Genomic DNA, 19,427 nt, shown 5'->3' with positions numbered 1-19,427 from the left:
GCTTTAGATACAGATAAATTAAAAACTTGAATTGTGTGCCGCTTTAATCATCCTCTCTATAAAGAGCTACAGATTTCCTCCCAATTTCCTCAGATGATTTAGTATTGATGTATTTTTTATGTATTGACATTTCTTATCATATTTCGATGATGTTTGTATTGATTTCAGTGTTCTTCTAGTTACTGGATCAGTGTAGGGAATGAAGAGGAGAATAAATGGTTAAAAGGTATTCTTCAGACTGCTGTGTGTTTTTCAGACGGAACTGTGTGATGGATTACAGCCTGAACCGAGGAGCTTAATCACCTGAAATAGTTAGATCTATAGTTACATAGTGATTACTGAACTTCATATCAATTATTTTACAGATAAGGGCCCGAATCTGACATTGTTCATGAGAATACATTTTTATTAAAATGCGATAAATACCTTAAGGTTAAACAAAGCGACATCAGTGCTGACATTAACATGCGCGTGTCTGCAATGTATAAGATTAATATAACACAATTAAACACACACACACACACACTTGTTAGGATACAGCTGTAGGTAATATTGAATAACTGTTAAGTGAGACAAAACAGCGACCTGTCTGTCTCTCTGCTATATCAATGAGCTATAAATGGGCAGTTTATTTATTTTTATTTTATTTGTGTGCGCGTGCACGGTCAGACGTCCGCACGATCCCTTGTGTGTAAAAACATTTAATTAAGCCAGGAATATTTCTATACAGTATTTCTATTTTCATTTTCATTAATGCACTGAAAAGTCTAAACTCAGACTGAATGGGGTTTTTGCGTATGCGCGCACGTGTGTGTTTCATTTTCCGTTCACAGATCCCGTGTGATTATGTTGTGTTTTAATATATATAATAACACACACACACACACACACACATACACACACACATACACACGCACACACACACAGAAAGAGAGAGAGAGAAGTGAGTAAGAATAGTGCACTCTGTTGTGAGTAGTGTGATTATTGTGAACTTTGTTGTGAGCAACACATCAGATTTTCTGTGAATTCGTCCAGTACTCTATTTACTGTTGACCCTCAGTATGCCTTCCACCAACCTGCACCTGTGTGTGTGTGTGTGAGAGAGAGAGAGAGCCTCGCGGGCAGTTGTTTATTCAATTCAGATTAGCACTCTGTGTGTGTGTGTATGTGTGTGTGTGTGTGTGTGTGTGTGTGTGTGTGTGGGTGGGACCGGGGAGGAGAGCACGGTGGAAAGCGAAACTCGCGCAAACTGAAGTCGCAGTGTTAGCCTTTACCTCGGGAATATCAGACCTGCTGTATATATTTCTCTGTTTGTCTGTCTGTCTCTCCCTGTCTGTCTTACTGCCCGGGAATATGGCGGCAGCTGAGTGAGACACACACTGCTCAAACACACACGCAATCTTTTTCTGAAGGTGGGATGAATTTGGATCGAATCGCCACCGACGCCGCGAGACTCCCGCCAGCGCGCGACATGGCCTCCGCTTTCCACGCTCACGTCGCGCGCGACACACTGGAGCACACGAGCAGTGAATCATCGGACACTGAGACTGCAGGTAAGCGCGCGAGGGAGAGGAGTTCATCACGGCAGCACGAGCAGTATGAGCGTTAGTGCGAGTCGCTTCACTGTGGTGGTCTCCTTACTACACATTAATGATAAATAAAGTATTAGTGAATATTACATTCATAACGCAGAGTGTTGTGGATAAACAGCTCCTGATAAAAATTACACATGAGAAGAATCTTCAGTTATAAAAGGTCCTGCAGAGAGCGCTCCAGGTGCGGCCAGATTCTCTCAGGTCTTCTTATTGCTAATTTCTAATGATATTCTGTTTAAAATTTAGAATGACTTGTAGTTTCCGGTAACATAGAGTTCATATTTAGTTTTTTAGTCAACTTGACTTTATCGTACAGCGTCTTTGCCAGTTTTAATAAGATGAGCCACACACCGATCAGCAAACTGACTGTAAACTTCAACTGGACAGTCACACGGCACTGGAGCGGATCAAAGAGAATCGCTTTAGTGGAAATCTGTAGTGGAAGAGAAGCTTTAATACTCACTCCATTTCACAGTCTGACATTCAGAGCCACCAATTTACCTTCGAAAATTTTTGGAAGCGATATGAATGAGTAATAAGAAATAGACAGTAACATTTCCATTTATTATTTACCGGAACTACACAACAATGTTCAGTCTAACAAAAAAACCCTGCAGGCCAGTGAACTCTGATATCTAGGTAATTCCTGTAGAATGAGCCTCAGATTTAGATTAAGATTAGATTATCTGTAGACTCTGATTCAGGCGCGTGCAGATTATCGCAGTTTCATTCGCAAAAAGTATAAGCATGTTTTATCGGCTTCCATAAGAACTCTTTATTTATTTATTTATAATTTTTATCCTATAACTTATTTCCAAGTGTCACTGTAAACACGTTTAAAATTTGATTTTGACTGAATGATCACATAAACGGTGCAAAAATCATTCATCTGTAAAGACTGAGAATAGTCATAATATAAGAGAATAATTATAAGATTTAAGATAAAACTGGTGATTGCTAATGATTTTTAAGTTTGTCAAACAAATTTTTAAATGTACATCTGTAAATGCAATTAGACAATATAGAAAAAAAACAATATAGAAAAAAAGTTAAACTAGCTAGAAGGACGTACATTAAATATATATATATATTTTTTCAGTCACTTTAAAAACAAACCTATTGAATTTACTCAACAAACCTGAGGTAACAATTTGCACTCAATTTGTTTGAGCAGATTTTATTCCATGTTGCAGTTATCACTGTTCACAAATAGCTAGTTTGGGTAGAATTGACCCATTATTATATATTTGTCTCTCTGACTAACTTACTTAAGTAATATTTAAATCATTAGCATGCGTTGTATTTACCCCACATTTGTAAATATATAAAATGTAATAATTAAAGGTGAGTAAGCTAAACGGAGTGAATTGTGAATAAATTCCACAGAGAAGGAACGAATTGTTGAGCAGCGCACTGAGGACGGAAACCCGGACGATCCGAAGAAGAAGAAGCAGAGGCGGCAGCGGACACACTTCACGAGCCAGCAGCTGCAGGAGCTCGAGGCTACGTTTCAGCGTAACCGGTATCCGGACATGAGCACGCGCGAGGAGATCGCAGTGTGGACCAATCTGACAGAGGCGCGAGTCCGTGTAAGAGAAGACTTTACTAACTATATAATATCTATCGATCTATCAATATATATATATATATATATATATATATATATATATATATATATATATATATATATATATATATACGTCAAAACACACGACAAAAACCCTAATTAATTTAGAATTTAGAAAAGGTAAATGTATATAAACATATATAAGACAATTAAAAAATACCATCATATTATTACCATATATATTTATTTTGTAAATGAATACCGCTCAGGTTCAGTATAAGACCAGATTTGACATCGAAAAATAGAAAATAAGAATTCCAGCAGAGCAAAAGCTCGCGCAGACCTCCGCAATCTGAATTATACACAATTATAAAGTATCAGATTTTCTTCAAGAAATAATTAATAATGAAATAATAATTAAAAAATAAAGAAAATAATTCTGCGATTGTTGGGCAAAAACAGTCCTCTTTAACCCCGTCAGCGTCGGGAAAAATAAAGAGAGAAAAAAAAAACTGGCACAAAAAGACTTTGTTGCATATTGACTGTGATTGTGTTCTCTTGTATAAGATTAAAAAAAACCTTTGTTTTAAAACTTTTAAAGTAAAACTTAAAAACATCAAGCTTTTTTAACATTCGCAAACGATAGCAATTAACTTTATTTAAGTTCTGTAGCGCTGAACTTTTAACTTTCACTTTAGTATAATTGCATAATTATTCATTATTATTTATACATTTAGTTTTAATGCAGAAATAAATCTAGGTCTAAATAATATTCCAAAATTATTTTTTTATCCGCACAGTAAGCCCACATCTCTCTCCGATTTCTCCTGAATACAGTTTCTCCATCTGAGTTCAAATGAGTTAGAATATCTCTAATGCACACTTCTATTTTTTAACATGTTTCTAATTTACACACATTTATTTATAACATATACAGCAACTGATTCCATATATTTACACACGTACATGTATTTTATTCATTGTAAAATAATTCTCTAAATCTAACAAAATTGTTGTTATAGTTTAATAATATAGTTTTTATAACAATATTATAATTAAGCTTTGCTAATTCTGCTTTCATTCTGTTTCTGGAAAAACAAAAAACTCACCTTTAAAATTCGTCATCTATTTAAAAAGTCTTAAAAGTTTTAAGTTTCTTTTTGTTTTATAGTTTTTATGCTCAGTCATTGTTTTATTTCATTATCGCTATATTAGTATATATTATTGTTTCATTATTAATAATTCCTTTATTTCCCGAACTTTTTTTATATTTGTATTTTATAATGAAAAAGTGACCCGATGAAAACAGCCCATTTATTTCCTACCCCTGTAGAAGAAAAGGCTGTAGAATTTTTCTAAAAATTTCCGAAGCGCACGTGACGATGCTGATGTATAAATATACGATTGTGTTTTGTTGTTTGTAGATCTTGTTTTCATGAATGTTAAATCATATTATTATTATTATTATTATTATTATTATTATTATTATTATTAATTTATTTATGGCTCAGGTGTGGTTTAAGAACCGACGGGCGAAGTGGCGGAAGCGCGAGCGGAATCAGCAGATGGATTTGTGTAAAAACGGTTATCTGCCGCAGTTCGGTGGCCTCGTGCAACCCTATGAGGACATGTACCCGGCATACGGCTATAACAACTGGACCAACAAGGGGCTCGCGCCCAAAAACTTCCCGTTCTTTAACTCCATGAGCCCGCTAGCGTCACAGCCCGTGCTCTCGTCCCCGAGTTCAATTTCCTCCATGAGCATGAGTATGAGCATGGCCTCCAGCATGAACAGCATCAGCAACCTGAACGGCCTCGGAGGCTCCTCTATCAATTCTGCCATGAGCTCCTCCGCGTGCCCGTACGGAGCCCCGCCCCCCGCGCCCTACGGGGTCTACCGGGATACGTGCAGCTCCGGCCTAGCGACCCTTAGACTCAAACCCAAGCAGCATCCCGGTTTTGGATACGGAGGATCCGCGTGCCAGTACAACAGCTAACGGATTAACGGAGACGTAAAGAATAGAAAAGGGAAAAAATCGCCCGCGCGACCAAAACTGGATCCGCTGTTATTGTTGAATTTTTTTTGTTGGTATTATTCGGATGGATTTTTGCGACTCTCCTGTTTACCCGAACTTGCACAATGACTTAATCAAATCCACGCGCTTGGATTTCAAAGTGAAGATGTTACATTGCAACTCTGTAAATAGTTTAATGTATTGAACAAAAACAAAAATAACTTTTTTTTTTTTTTTTTTGCTTTTAATAAAAAATCCTGCCATTTCGGGCCATTTAATCAGACTGCTTTAGTGGAGTGTATATAAACTCTAATCTTTCTCCGTTATGTAGCTTCGCCTGCTTATATTTTTTATTTTATTTTTTTTTATTATTTTTTTTGTGCGTTGTTTATTTGACTGATCCGATATAAACCGCATGTTTGTGAATAATAAAAAAAAAAACAACAACAACATGTTTTGTACAGAAATGTAAAGAAGAATTGTAGGTTAAACAACTCTGTACTGAGATGAATTGAAAATTGTCCTCACGTGTTTATGGAAAATAAAACATAAATAATGGTTAAAAATTATTTTAAAATAATTGTCACTAAGAAATATGCTCTTTAGCTAAAGATACACAAATAATTCCCTACTAATTAACACTATAAATTGTAACCTTAAACACTCACAACACAATTTCTGCACAACGTCTAAACTAACCTCCGCGGGTTACTAATAAAACTACTCATATCCAAACAACTGAATTAAAATGTGACTAGGTGTGTACTAGGGGTAATATACAATTTACACAATTTTATACAATCACGTGAACTATCACGCAATGGACCTTCTATATAATTCATCATTTTGTTTAAAAAAGGTATTGAAATGTTCAGATTTACTTAAATGAAAGTTATGAGATTTTCTGTAACTGTATTTATGTATTAGATTTTTATTCTGAGAGCTGGTATACCAAAATTCATTACAGATGACAAATAATCTGTTTTTGTAAACATTAGCCTTTAGTGAAATAATTAAAATAACTTGAGAGTTTTAACGGTGGTCTAAAAGTCCGTAGTTAAACTTCATTAAGAGAGCGCGCGAGCATCAGCTCGTTCACTTTATCACCTTATTCACTGCATTCAGCATTATCAGCAATAATGACTCAGGAAATGATGTGAAGCTAATAACGCCTCATATTAAACTGTTTATTTAACCTGAACTGGAATAACCTGCGTGTTCTCCTGGAACGGAATCTCTATTAATATCATTTCCTTATATAGAAATAACACCTGAAATAAATCATGAATAGATCTTCCATAATTTCCATTTTAAAAAATGGTTTTGGTTCTCAACACTCGTTTGGTCCTAAAAGCTTCATTCACGTGAACTGATTTGATTGAAACATAGAAGATAAATAAATCTCTGTTTTATTGATGAATTTAGATCAGAACTTCAGAACATCAGTGGCTCTGATGATTATCCCGTTATTATCCCGGGTTACTGAGTTGTGCTTATGTCATGTGTAAAAAATTGTTTTGCAGGAAATGCAACAGCGGACAGACTAACACACACACACACACACACACACACACACACACACACACACACACACACCGCAGTGTAAATGGAGCTGTAAAAATAACAGCGGTTACATACTCTCTCTCTCTCTCTCTCTCTCTGTGTGTGTGTGTGTGTGTGTGTGTGAAAGAGAGAGATTAGGTGAATACAGTGCATATTCATATGTATGAAAAATTATATTTTAATTCTGATCCTTAGTCATATTTACTAAAAATAAAGTTTTTAGCATAAATTTAGAGCCTATGCAACAGCTAGCAATGCTAACCCTGAGGTTAATAAGGCATGATGGCCATTGATTCATTCTGATGGGAACCAGTTCATCCACCAATCAGCTAATAGTATTGTGTCTGGTGTAGGAGGACCACAATACATTTGCATTTATCACGTCTTCTTTATTTGCATGCAACAGTCACAGTAGATAACAATTGTTTACTGTATAACTACATATTACTGTATAAATACTTTTAAATAGTAGGTATCTAATCATAACTCTGCTTATACTTCTATCTACATAAATACCTTCATATATTAATAAAATAACTAGGACTATACATAATCACATATAATAATGCTTCTGTAGTGACAACCACCACAACACAACACAACACAACACAACACCAGTCACACACACAAACAAATATAAACATATACATGAACAGTGAGTTAAATTAATATGGGTTTACCAGAAGCTGAATACGTGGATTTTTTAACAAAGTGCAGCTTCTAAATTTATAGATATAATAGAATAATAGAATGATTAGAGCAATTCATCTTTAGACATAGTGAGCCTCTATACAGGCCCTCAGTGTCTAATACACACACACACACACACACACACATATATTTATATATATACATATGCATCCACACACACACTCACACACATTATATATATATATATATATATATATATATATATATATATATATATATATATATATATATATATATATATATATATATAAAAAAAAAACACATACACACACAAAAACAAAACGTACTCTATTAAACACAGCACCCCTTCCTCCATCTCTCAACATTTACCACCTGATTCTGGGTCAGTTGTTTCATCTTAGCATTAAAACCAGTGATGTCATTTGCTTTCTCTCAAATCAAGAAGAGTCCTGGATCAATTGCTGTTTTGTCATTAGATTAAAAAAGTCCATAAATCAAAGCAGAGACAAATGGGTCTTTAATCAGAACACACAATTCATGTTTTGTTCTTTTTCCAATTATGTCTAAGATGAAAATAAGCATGTGCTGTCAGACAGAATGTTCTCTTATGGCAGCGAGCATTTATATTTGTATGTGTTTCATTTTCCGCTGTGATGAGCTCATTGTGGTTGTGTTTTTCTTTAAGGTTTTTGCCACAATTTAGAAGTTTAAGACATAAATAATTAGATTTGAGCTCACATTACACACATTCACCCCCCTTCCACCAGCAGATACTCTCTCTCTCTCACACACACACACACACACACATTCTTATGAACACAGTTTATGTTCAGTAGCTAAAATAGCGTCACAAATAAAGAGTTCTTTTCATCAATAACAAGAACTGAGAATGCTGAGCACAAATGCATCAATCACTGTCAATATCACCATCATCAACCCCATCTACATTGTAGTTCCTGAGCTACACCACAGAAAATCTCAACATGTTTTCAAACATGGCCAGGGGGTCACCTACTTTCCTACAGGAAGGAAGTGAAGTTTTTATACCCCAGCACAATCAGCTCAGGAGTACCACAGGGCTGTGTTCTCTCACCACTCCTCTACTCATTCTACACCAGTGACTGCACCACCACAGACAGACGCACCAATATAATCAAGACTGTGGATGACACGACTGTAGTGATGCGGTTACCTGTAGAAGTGAACTCTTTACAAACATCCTGTCCACCACCTCTCTGTTGAACTGCCGTCATAAAGGTGCTACAGGTCCACCTCCATTCCGGCTTCTCTCCAGACACCATCCATTTACTAAACTGCTCCGGCCCAGAGCAGCTCACATCCAGCACACATCATCATACCATCTATCATCTCGTAGTGTTATTGCACTGTCTGTTATCTTATGTTCTCTTTACCATCTAATTTCCTCATTGAGTCATTGCACAATTTTTATTCTGTTAATAATGTAATAATGACAATAACATTGATATTCATGCTCTTTATTTAAGATTTGTTTACAGTAACTAAATAACTTTTAAAGCCTTTACAGCAGGTCCAGACCGATCCAGCGCGTCTGAATCTGAACTCAGCCTGAAACACACACTTAACCATCGACATGACGCCATTTTACAACACTACATCTTCAGAGCGACTTTATCAATGAATTTGGCGAGACGGATGTCTTTCTTCGACAGGCCTCCGCAATCGTGTGTCGTTAATGTGACCTGGACCTAAAAAATAACAAGAGATTCCACTGTGAGGGAAAACACACTCACACTCAATGGAAAGTAGCAGAGCGAGAGCCTGGAGCCTTTCATAAAGAGAGGATTAATGGTGGAATTCCTCACAGAGCAGCAGAAGCACTGTCGCTAACGCAGAGGCTTCAGCTGGATTTCAGGGCTTGTTTGTCCAAAACCTTGGCTACTTTCTTCACACACACAAAAAATTCACCATAAAACACAGGATCGTCTCAGTTTCTCATTGTTCTGGTGTGAAACATGAACTAGCAGCGTTAGCGTGAGCCGTGTCAATGCAGACACGCTGAAAGCTTGGCGGCGGTGCGTGGGGCCTCTCGGCTCGGCTCATGCCGCTCTCATGTTAAACACTGACTGAGGCTTTATAAACGCCTGCAGTGGGGTGACAGAGCGGCGCTCAGTGGAAGTTATTACCTTATTATAAACATTGAACCACTCCGGATGATGGTTCATCTTCTCCGCCTGCAGAGCCACTCGAGACATGAATCCAAACGCCTGCATAAAGACAAACAGTGCACACATCCCCATGAATTATTACGCTGAGAGCATTATTACTCACAGCATATTATTACTCTGAGCATTTTATTATTTTCAGCCCATCATTACATTGAACACATTCTTAGTCTGAGAACAGTTAAAAAAAAATTATTAGTAGTATTATTATTTTGTTCATTTATTGCTTTTCCCAAACCCAATTGTTACAAAATTTATATATTACTGTGTCTTATTTTTAGACAGCTTTAGTCTTGAATTCCCAAACACCAATTCAGGCAGAAACCGGCAGTGACACTGTTATCTCTTCACGCTGAAGCACATTAATTTAGCTTGATTAATCTAGCATGATTCATTTTGGGTGATCAAGGAACACACAATCTGACTGTAGGCCTCATGGTTCAGGAGATATTATCAGAAACAGAAAAACCCAGACTACAGCGCCCCCTATACATTCTGGCTCATTTTGATTTACAAGAGCATCAAAACGGAGTGTTACTGTCAGGTGACAGATACGGCGACAGTATAGTAAACAAAAGCTTTATTTATCAAAGGCAGATTCAAAATATGCACAACAATGAGCAAAAACATGAAAGCCAGAAATAAAACAAGACTTTTTTGACTAAATATAAGGCTTGCTAATGACTGGTACAAGTAACATCCTTTAGGACAGAATTAAAGTAGTAAGAAAATCCTACTACAAATCCTGTGGTTCCAGTTTGAGGCCCTAAACTTTGTAGAGATAATACAGAACAAAGTGCAAACTCAGTGTATATACAGCAGGTGATGTAGTGGGTCCCTCTCTCACACACACACACACACACACACACACACACAAACACACCAATCTGAGGCCATTCTGAGTGATTATGTGAATTCTAATTACCTCAGAGCGGCCGGCATCCTCAGTTGTGCCGTGTTCACTGCGCCAGCTATTTCGGAGCAATTTCCCTCTGCAATCTCAATTAAGCCCCTAAATGCTTCCGCAGATAATTAGACCACTGAAAGACCATTGTACACCACACGCTGCCATGGCCGCACTGACTGACAAACGCATGGCCACTCGTGGCAGGAAATTGCTTCAAGTCTTTAGTGTGTTGTAACCAATTTTCCAACACATGATGTAACACGATCAGCGACTCGGTGATCAGGTTGGGTATCAGAGTACAAACCACCTCGCAATCAGTTTAACGTAATTGTCAGATTCCTGCAACGTGAGCCCAGGGTGCGACGGCCTGCTCTTTCTCAGCTCTAGTTAGGAACATTGGGCCATTATTAAATCACTGCAGCGGCTGATTGTTGTCCAATATGTTTCCTTCATTCGTTCACATCAAATCTGGAGGATAAAGTGTGAAATGAACTGGTGCAGCAGAGCGTGACTTTAACCCTGTAATGCATGGAGCTTCAATTTAACTTAATAACTTCTTACATTTAGTTTGACTTTCAAATCTCCGGCTGTTTCACACAAACTCCACCTGAAGTGAATTCAAAACATTCAGACATTACAAATGACAAAGTCTTCTACGGTCTGCTATGATATCCATAATCTTGCTAAAATAATTTGCTATGAAACAGCACTGTAATCAACCAAACAATGCATTTTTAGAAAATTCTCATTTTAGATTCCTGTAAAGCTGCTTTGTGACAATGTCCATTGTTAAAAGCACTATACAAATAAAATGTAATCGTATTGAATTGAATTACATTTTTTAAGCTTTGGCAAACACTTCTTTAATCTCTCTCTCTCTCTCACACACACACACAGTAGATAGACAGAGCACGGAAGACAATTTCCTCCAGCACAGAGCCTGAGAGGTCAAGGAGCTTTTGGTTGCGCGACACTTTGTTTCCTCTCGCTGTGTGTCATTATGTGCACTCCCCCTGCACACTCTGTCTGTCACACAGCTGCTAATTTAATGTGACACACTGCAGGGCCTCCAATAATCAGAACTACTGGCACATGGGCCGAGCCATTAGCCCCCACCCCAATACCCCCACCCACAAATTCTCCTCAAACTTGCCACTCTGATGGGCATTGAGGGAGATTACAGACTGACTGTCATGAAGTACAAGCTGTATATATATATATATATATATATATATTTATTTATTTATTTATTTATATGTGATATCCAGAAGTACTGACACAGAAAAGATCAAATAAAATATTATGTTTATTATAAACTGGTGACCTGGTTCGGTTCTGCTTTGTACCACAACACAGGCCCAGTGACAGAACATTTCCTAGTAAAACTGTACAATTTGACATTAATCACAGATTACAAAAAACAAAAGGTCTGTTAATGATCAGATCTGGAAACATCCACAAGGCTAAGATGCATTAGTGAACAAATCAAGAAAATTTAAGCCCACTATTTAAAAAAAACAAAAAACAACCAGGTTATAATTAAACTCATCTTTTTATAAAATAGTTAGTTGTGGAATGCCATCAGCTCACAAAACCAATCATTTTGGGCATAAACTCCATTGAAAAGAGCCACCTGAATTTCTGCAAAGATGTAAAGAAACATATAAAGAAAGACACTAAAACTCCACTTTCACTTACAAGCATATGATTCACACTTCATCCTTCACAGAGCTTATATCAATAACTGCTCATATGCTGAAATGCATTTCCTCAAACATTAACACCTACAGCCTCAAATACAAGTTCACCTGACCACACAGGACAATTAGAATAAATAATTAGAATAATTAAATGTCATCTCTTTAATAACATTTTAGTTTATTAATAGAAAACACATCCTAACAGATTAGCTGACTAAAATAAAAACTCCAAAAGCATGACGCACTTTAACATTATACAAACCCAAGAGGAAAAAATCTGTAATTACTACAGCATGGGGCAGAGAGAACGGCAAAAACAGATCGAGAGATAGACAGAGAAACTGACTGAGAGACAGATAGAGAAAGACGAACAGAAAGACCTACCGAATAGTCAGTGACTGCTAGAGACAGAAAAACAGAATAGACAGACAGACGGAAAGTGATGAGAAACATATGGATAACTGGATAGTTGGTGGTTTTCATAGACAGATGAAACATTTTAACCAATTGGATTGTTTGTGAAAGAAATGATTCTGATGGAAACCTCAACTGCAGCTGAATTAGGGTCTGCTCACTGTCACACTGATGAGGACTGACACACACACACACACACACACAGAAGGGGGGGTGGCTGATGGGGTTCTTGATTTAGTTAATCCATACACATATCAGTAGGAGGAAATGTAGTAACAGAGTTTGAGCTCAAAACTCATCTCTGGATTAGCAATAAATCATTGACTCCACCCACTTTGGAACTCGACAGTGACTCCACCCACTTTTTAGTAGCCTTGATTCTAAAACTTTCTCTCTCCATTTATGAGCTCAATATACTCTTTAGAAAAATAAAAAAGAAAAGAAATGTGTTATTGAGACAGTGTTGATGAAGCAGTTAGTTAATGAGATAGTGGTAATGACAACGGTAATTAGACAGTGTTAGACAGGTTGTATTAATGTGTTAGTGTCACAGTGTTATTGGGATCTTGTGTTAATAAGATACTGAACCTGATTAAAGGTTTTGAAGTGCAGCTCTTTATACAGCGCATCTCGCTCCTCCAGCTCCACCCACCCCGTTGCCTTCAACTCCATCAGCGCATGCTCTCTTTCTGTTGCACTGAGCCAGTGTGAGTCTGTGGTCTACACACACACACACACACACACACATTTAGTTAAATAAAGACCCAGGGGCAGATGTATAACAGGTTATTCCACTGATGTACATGCCTTGATGGCACCATCTGTTGGCCAAATACAAACACTGCCGCATAAATTTCTGCTAAAAAAATTAGATATTATAAGACTTTCTCCTGATGCAGTTGATTATAATACATTTTAAAAAGACAAATAAATATAAATATACAGTGGAAATTTGAATGGACAATGAAACTGAAACACCTGGTTTTAAACAACAATAATTTATTAGGATGGTGTAGGACCTCCTTTTGTGGCCAATAAATCATTAACTGGGAATGTGTCTTGGGAATGACAAATACATGTCCTCTACAGTGGCCAGAGGAATTTTGAGCCATTCCTCTTGTATAACAGTGGCCAAGTCACTATGTGAGGCTAATGGAGTAAAAGGTGACACGCTCCTCCAAAATACTCGAAAGTCTCTGTTATATATATAAATCTGGTGAATGTGCAAGCTGTTATGTCTTCATGTAGAAGAGAAACACAAAAACATATTTCTCTTAGGATCAGCTTTCCTCTCTTTCTCATCTCACTTTACATACAATTAAATCAGGAAACATAAAAAAGGAGTGCCTCCTAGTGGTGTATTAATATAAGGACATCACACAGGCCATGGAAAATGTTCTTGCTGTGTGGATTTCTACATTCGCATCCTGATAGAGCAAAATCTTATAATACAGCTTATAATGTAGTTTATAATACAGTTTTGTATTATAAACTGCAATATATATATTAAATGGATATATATACTATACTATATACCTATACACCCCCCTCCCCCTCCCCCCCTCTCTCATATATACTGTAAAACAATAGTCTATCGCTTTTATCATCATAAGCAGAATAGTGTGCTAAACTGAAGTGTAAAACAAGTGATCTTTGTAAGTAGATTATTTAATGCAAATATCATACATGGACAAATTTATTTTTTCTTCATGAAATTCAGAAGGATTTTTCAAATTCTTCCAAAACCACAAATTTCCTCTTATTTAACAAAGTCCTTGAACGAGCTTTTCTATTTTTTTTTTTTAAAAAAAAAAAAATCAGTTTTCTGAAGTCACGTGGCTGTGTTGACGTCACTGGTCACGTGATTATGGCAGTGCGTATCCAGCGATAATAGTGTTTCGAAGCGTCGTGTATTTTTGACTCCGGGCCTCGGAGCGTTAGGATCAATGATAACATCAAAGATCAGACCTGAAAAATATCAAAAGTCCGATTTCTTTAAAGCCGTGTAGATTAGAGCTGAGGTAATTTGGCTTTAACTCTGGGCTACGGGTGATTTTTGCAGCGGTATGTTAGTTTATAAATCTAATGATCACTCCCCGAGGAAACATGAAGTCTTACCATTTTAGCTGCGGACAGTAGAAGATTTCTGCGTTTGGATAAAACACTCCGACTTTCAGTGCAGAAAGTCCTAAACATTAACCAGCTCATAGCGCACGTGCACAGTGCAGCGTATCTCTCACACACACACACACACACACACACACAGCCCAGGCTGTCTACTCTTCTGCCTGCGCAAAACAAAGATTGCATCTAAAGCCTGAAAATCACACTAATAAATACAGCGATAAATCCCTGGGATACCCCGGTGTAGTTGTGGCCCCGGAGGTGGTCAGTGAATCTGCTCTCTGCTGTCAATCACAGCAGGGATCAGTCACTGCATCCACTACTGTCCAGGTTACCTGTCTGATGCTGGAACCTGTCCTGTGTGTTAATGAATAAAACATCAGTGTAAACGAGGTTTCAGTGTGATTTTCGAGAATAAGCAACAAGTGAATTAAAAATAACAAGTCAACAAAAAAACAAGTCAATAAAAAATAAAACCAAAACAAGCATGGTTTATTGTTTTTTTTATTGTGATTGTTTAGATTTAGAAAGGGTTTGTACACAGACCACTATAATAATAAAAATAATAATGATAATAATAATAATTAGTCCTGGTGGTCATGTTCGTGGCCAGGGATGAGTAGCCTGATGCTGTCAGTCCGAAGAATGGCATACAAACTGAACACAGCTAAAAACATTACACTGAACACAAAAAGCCAGTCGATGCTCCTCACGGGCATGCTGAGTAAAGGACCAACACGATCGTCATCCGTCACCATCTGACCTCCAACTGCCTCAAACCCTGAAATACAAACACAATTCTGTCATGTTGATTTAGCACACTTTGTTTTAAATAAAAGTACAAATTGATTCAATTTACCTTTTTTTAAACATTTATCTGCACAAAATAGTACACAACTGAACACAAACTCTTCCCTATATTTTCTGACTGACCTCCAGAGGATCTGCTAGGAATTATAGAAGAAATGGAAAGTGGTGTGTAAAGCTTGGAGAAACTTACCCAAGAACTGCTAAAGGGGCGTCTAACAAGTCAAAGACTTAACTCTCTTATTTTTTTATATTTTTAAATGCACAAAAAAGTCTAAAAACCCATAACAAGGGAATATTTTCACATTATCATGGATTATTGTGTGGAATTAATGGCCAAAAAACATCAAAAAGTCATCCAATATAAACTAATTCTATAATGTAAATATGTTCAAAACTATATGTACACGAGAGTAGCAGGACAGAAACACACACGGTTTCAGAACATTCCAGAATTAACATTTACCTTGTCCACATCTCACTGATAGCAAGCAACTAGACACCAGGCTAAACACTTAGCAATCCGGCTGGTTAAGCCACGGGCTGAAATGCTATAAGTGTCGTCTACACCTACACACCACAGGCACACACTAACCTGTTTGATTAGCGATGAAGGCTGTTAGCGTCTCAAGTGTTCTCTCTGTGTGGTTAAAGCGTGCCATGGGTTTAGCGCCCTGAAAGAGCAAAATGTTGGGCACAGCAACAGTCCCGAAGCGCGTTGACAAACTGCACACACACACAAATACAAATTTAAAATCACCACAAAAATATATTCACATTATTCAGACACAAACAAAAGGTTTACTGTGAACACCTGCTGTGTTGAGAGGCATCAAGAGCAAGAAAATGCATTATGGGAAAAACTCTTGGCAGAGCATTAAAGTGAGGAGCAAGGTGGGCGGAGAACTGGCACCAGGAAGTGTAGAAGAGAACTAATGAGCATTCAGAGCCGTTTGAGTTCAGGAAGTCCATAAGGTCCTTCGAGAAAAAGAAAACACACATACATAAACTCATTAGAATGTACAGTAATATAAGAGAAGAATAGTTTCATGAGTGTTGGATGAGTTTATTGTTTAATGTGTGATATACAAAACCACCGTATTAAATACTCTCACTGGCCTCTTTATTGTTCAGTGTCATGAGTCAGCAGCTCACTGTTTAAAGTCATGCAAATACAGGTCAAGAACATTAGTTATTGTTCACATCAAACATGAGAATGGGGAATTAAAAGTTTGATGTACTGAAACACAACAGCAGTGAACAGTGCTTTAGGAACTAAGAGTAGGAACCAACAACTGGAACTAAAAAACAAGTTTGAATAAAACAGAAACACACCCCTGCCCATCACGCTTATTGGTCATTGACTAATTGCTTCACTTCGCAAGTGCATAAAGGTCAGTTTTGTTCCATCACTTGCCTCACAACAGTTTCTCTACCTCCCATCACTGCAGATCACCAGCTCTGATTTAAAATAAAGGGTTCTGCTTGTTTTTGTGTGCTGCTGCTGCTGCTGGTCTGAGCACAGAGCACAATTTTATAACTACAGAAATGTAATAAGAAACTGAAAAAATATTTCACAAACCTGTCAGGGAATTTTTACAGTGAAGCAGTTTTGTGATGAGGAAACAATTAGCAGCTCTCTCTGGCTGATACCTGTGGTGTAGAGTACCTGTGATGAGTTGAGAACCTGCACTGAGAAGTTCTCAAGTCCAGTGATGCTCCTTTTATCACAGCTCACTTTATACGTCTTTGCACTTTCTGTGGAGTTCTGCTCATCACCTCCTGCTGGATTTTCTTGCTTCATCTCAATCTCCTGATCCATTACAGCTTTCTCCTTCATCACCCCCTGTGTCACTTTCTTCTCACATGGTGTAGAGATCTGGCTTTTAGGAATAAGAGCTTCAATCCCAGCTGTGTTTTCAGACAGATGTGTCCCCAGAACGGCATCTGCGATTTCTGCCGTCTTAAACTGTCTCAGAGAGAAAGACACCGAGTCCTCTGTCGTCTGTCCATCGTCATAGGAATCTAATCCATCAGCAGTTTCAAACTCAGGAATCACACCTTCATCTGTGAACAGAAATCAGACAGGAGTTTGTTTGGTTTAAGCTAACAAGTACAGAAGTAAATCATGTGGTTTCCCAAGACTCCAGCCCTAACATTAGGCTCCTGCTCTCTTGCCTCCCTGTGGCAGCCTGCAAACATTCTTGTAATCTTGTAACACCATATAATCAGATGTGTCCAATCTTATGTAAGGATGTGAGTACAGGTTTTCATTCTAAGCAAGCAGAAGCTGAGTCTACTGAAAGCTGAGTTCATCTGATTAAACAGGTGGAATCAGATGAGGCTCCTGCTGGACTGGAATGAAAACCTGAACTCATATCAGCAGATAAAACTGGACATTGATTACATGGTCTAATGTTTTCTATTTCACTAAACATATACCACCCCACCTTCTCCAGCCTGAAGAACTGGTGCCAGGAGAACAACTTCCTCCTGAATGCCAACAAGACAAACGAAAGGATAGTGGACTTCCGCACAAGGCAGGAGAACTACTCCTGATCAACGGGACCCCAGGGCACATCACCCTGGTGAAAAAGGCCTGGTAGCATCTTTACCACCTTAGACGTTTATATGACATAGGAAAAAGGACTTTCTATGACCATTCCATCAGGATCCTTTAATTCCAGAGCATCCCGTCATGGTAAGCATCATAGTCTGCTTTAGAAAAAGCACCAAGAAGAACAGTCAGCTCCTCCAGAGGGTGAGGAGATCAGCCGAATGTACTATCCACACCGAGCTCCCCGACTCGCAGTCCATCTACAGCAAGGAGGCAAGAAAGATAGCGAAGGACCTCATCCATCCCAACAATGGACTCATCTCTGGACTGGACAGAAAGGGAAGCACTTCCACTCCTTGTAGGCAACAGGGAAAATAAAGAGGAGCTTCTTCCCGCAGGTCATTCGGGCCTTGACTGAGACAACACCTAGAGCTTGGACTTTATCGGGACTTGTTTCATGGCGGTCACTACCTCAACTGGACTTTTTGCGCAGTTCACTTTACATAACGCACTAAAAACTGCACGCACACACACATTTTGCACTTCATAACAACCCTAGATTCATATCATTCATTTTATTCTTAAGCTACTGTTTTCCCTTGTGCAGCTAATCCCATTTTATTTTTACAGCAATTTCATTTTTATTTCTTTATTATACTTTTTACATTTTTTATTTGACTCTATTTTTATAACATGGACAGTCATTTCACAGTGTAAGGTGTATGTAATAAAATTTGAACACACACAGGATAAGAAGTATGTGTGGGATTTGATGTGGTTTAGCAGGAGTTTATATGTTCTCTGTTAGCTTAGCGGCTACGTTATCTTAGCTTACCTGTCGGAGTCGCTAGTGAAATATGAATGATCGCAAAAATAAAAAACAACTCAAATAAAATCACTCTTAGTGTGTCTGTGACAGTAGTCATGTTCAGCTGCACATTAATCTCCTCATCTGTACAATTATAGTAATAAGACTGACCGCTTGCACCTGACCATCATTTGCCCAACGTTAGCGCTAATCTCTTGCTATAACCCACAGCAGTAGTGTTCGCCAGTGAGTCGGTTCTTCTTCTGGTGTTTATTAGCGGTTGGCAGATCGACTTAGAGAATGCATTTCCGCCACCTACTGGATTGGAGTGTAGCGCACAGAATGGATTGGAAGCAGGAACACGTCATGGGAGGCGTTTAAAAAAAGATTAATTAATAATACTCACTCACACTGTATTACTCAGTGAGTCGGTTCTTTGAATCGGCTCTTTTATGTTCGTCAGTGTGAATAGTGAGGCGTGTGTTTCATTTGTA

General features: G+C 37.9%; 3 protein-coding genes across 3 annotated transcripts; 1 reads left to right on the top strand and 2 right to left on the bottom strand.

Annotated features, from left to right (window-relative positions):
* The first annotated feature begins 1,238 nt into the window (after nucleotides 1-1,238).
* On the top strand, nucleotides 1,239-5,455 carry pitx1 (paired-like homeodomain 1). The gene is made up of 3 exons (XM_058416176.1): nucleotides 1,239-1,553; nucleotides 2,982-3,184; nucleotides 4,674-5,455. Exons 1-3 carry the CDS (start codon nucleotides 1,418-1,420, stop codon nucleotides 5,157-5,159), a joined length of 825 nt encoding a protein of 274 aa, XP_058272159.1. The 5' UTR covers nucleotides 1,239-1,417; the 3' UTR covers nucleotides 5,160-5,455.
* Nucleotides 5,456-8,892: 3,437 nt separating this feature from the next.
* On the bottom strand, nucleotides 8,893-14,947 carry LOC131369136 (pterin-4-alpha-carbinolamine dehydratase 2-like). The gene is made up of 4 exons (XM_058415601.1): nucleotides 14,756-14,947; nucleotides 13,226-13,357; nucleotides 9,578-9,658; nucleotides 8,893-9,139 (listed from the first exon to the last, which is right to left on the bottom strand). Exons 1-4 carry the CDS (start codon nucleotides 14,945-14,947, stop codon nucleotides 9,044-9,046), a joined length of 501 nt encoding a protein of 166 aa, XP_058271584.1. The 3' UTR covers nucleotides 8,893-9,043.
* Nucleotides 14,948-15,247: 300 nt separating this feature from the next.
* Nucleotides 15,248-19,203, bottom strand: txndc15 (thioredoxin domain containing 15). The gene is made up of 5 exons (XM_058416441.1): nucleotides 18,961-19,203; nucleotides 17,238-17,635; nucleotides 16,383-16,546; nucleotides 16,164-16,294; nucleotides 15,248-15,542 (listed from the first exon to the last, which is right to left on the bottom strand). The coding sequence occupies exons 1-5, from the start codon at nucleotides 19,049-19,051 to the stop codon at nucleotides 15,346-15,348; spliced, it is 981 nt and encodes a 326-aa protein (XP_058272424.1). The 5' UTR covers nucleotides 19,052-19,203; the 3' UTR covers nucleotides 15,248-15,345.
* Between the last annotated feature and the right edge of the window lie 224 nt (nucleotides 19,204-19,427).

Source organism: Hemibagrus wyckioides, linkage group LG18, assembly GCF_019097595.1.
Source record: "Hemibagrus wyckioides isolate EC202008001 linkage group LG18, SWU_Hwy_1.0, whole genome shotgun sequence".
Classification (NCBI taxonomy): Eukaryota; Metazoa; Chordata; class Actinopteri; order Siluriformes; family Bagridae; genus Hemibagrus; species Hemibagrus wyckioides.
The sequence above is the reverse complement of the archived record's forward strand: the minus strand, read 5'-3'. Positions and strand labels throughout refer to the sequence as shown.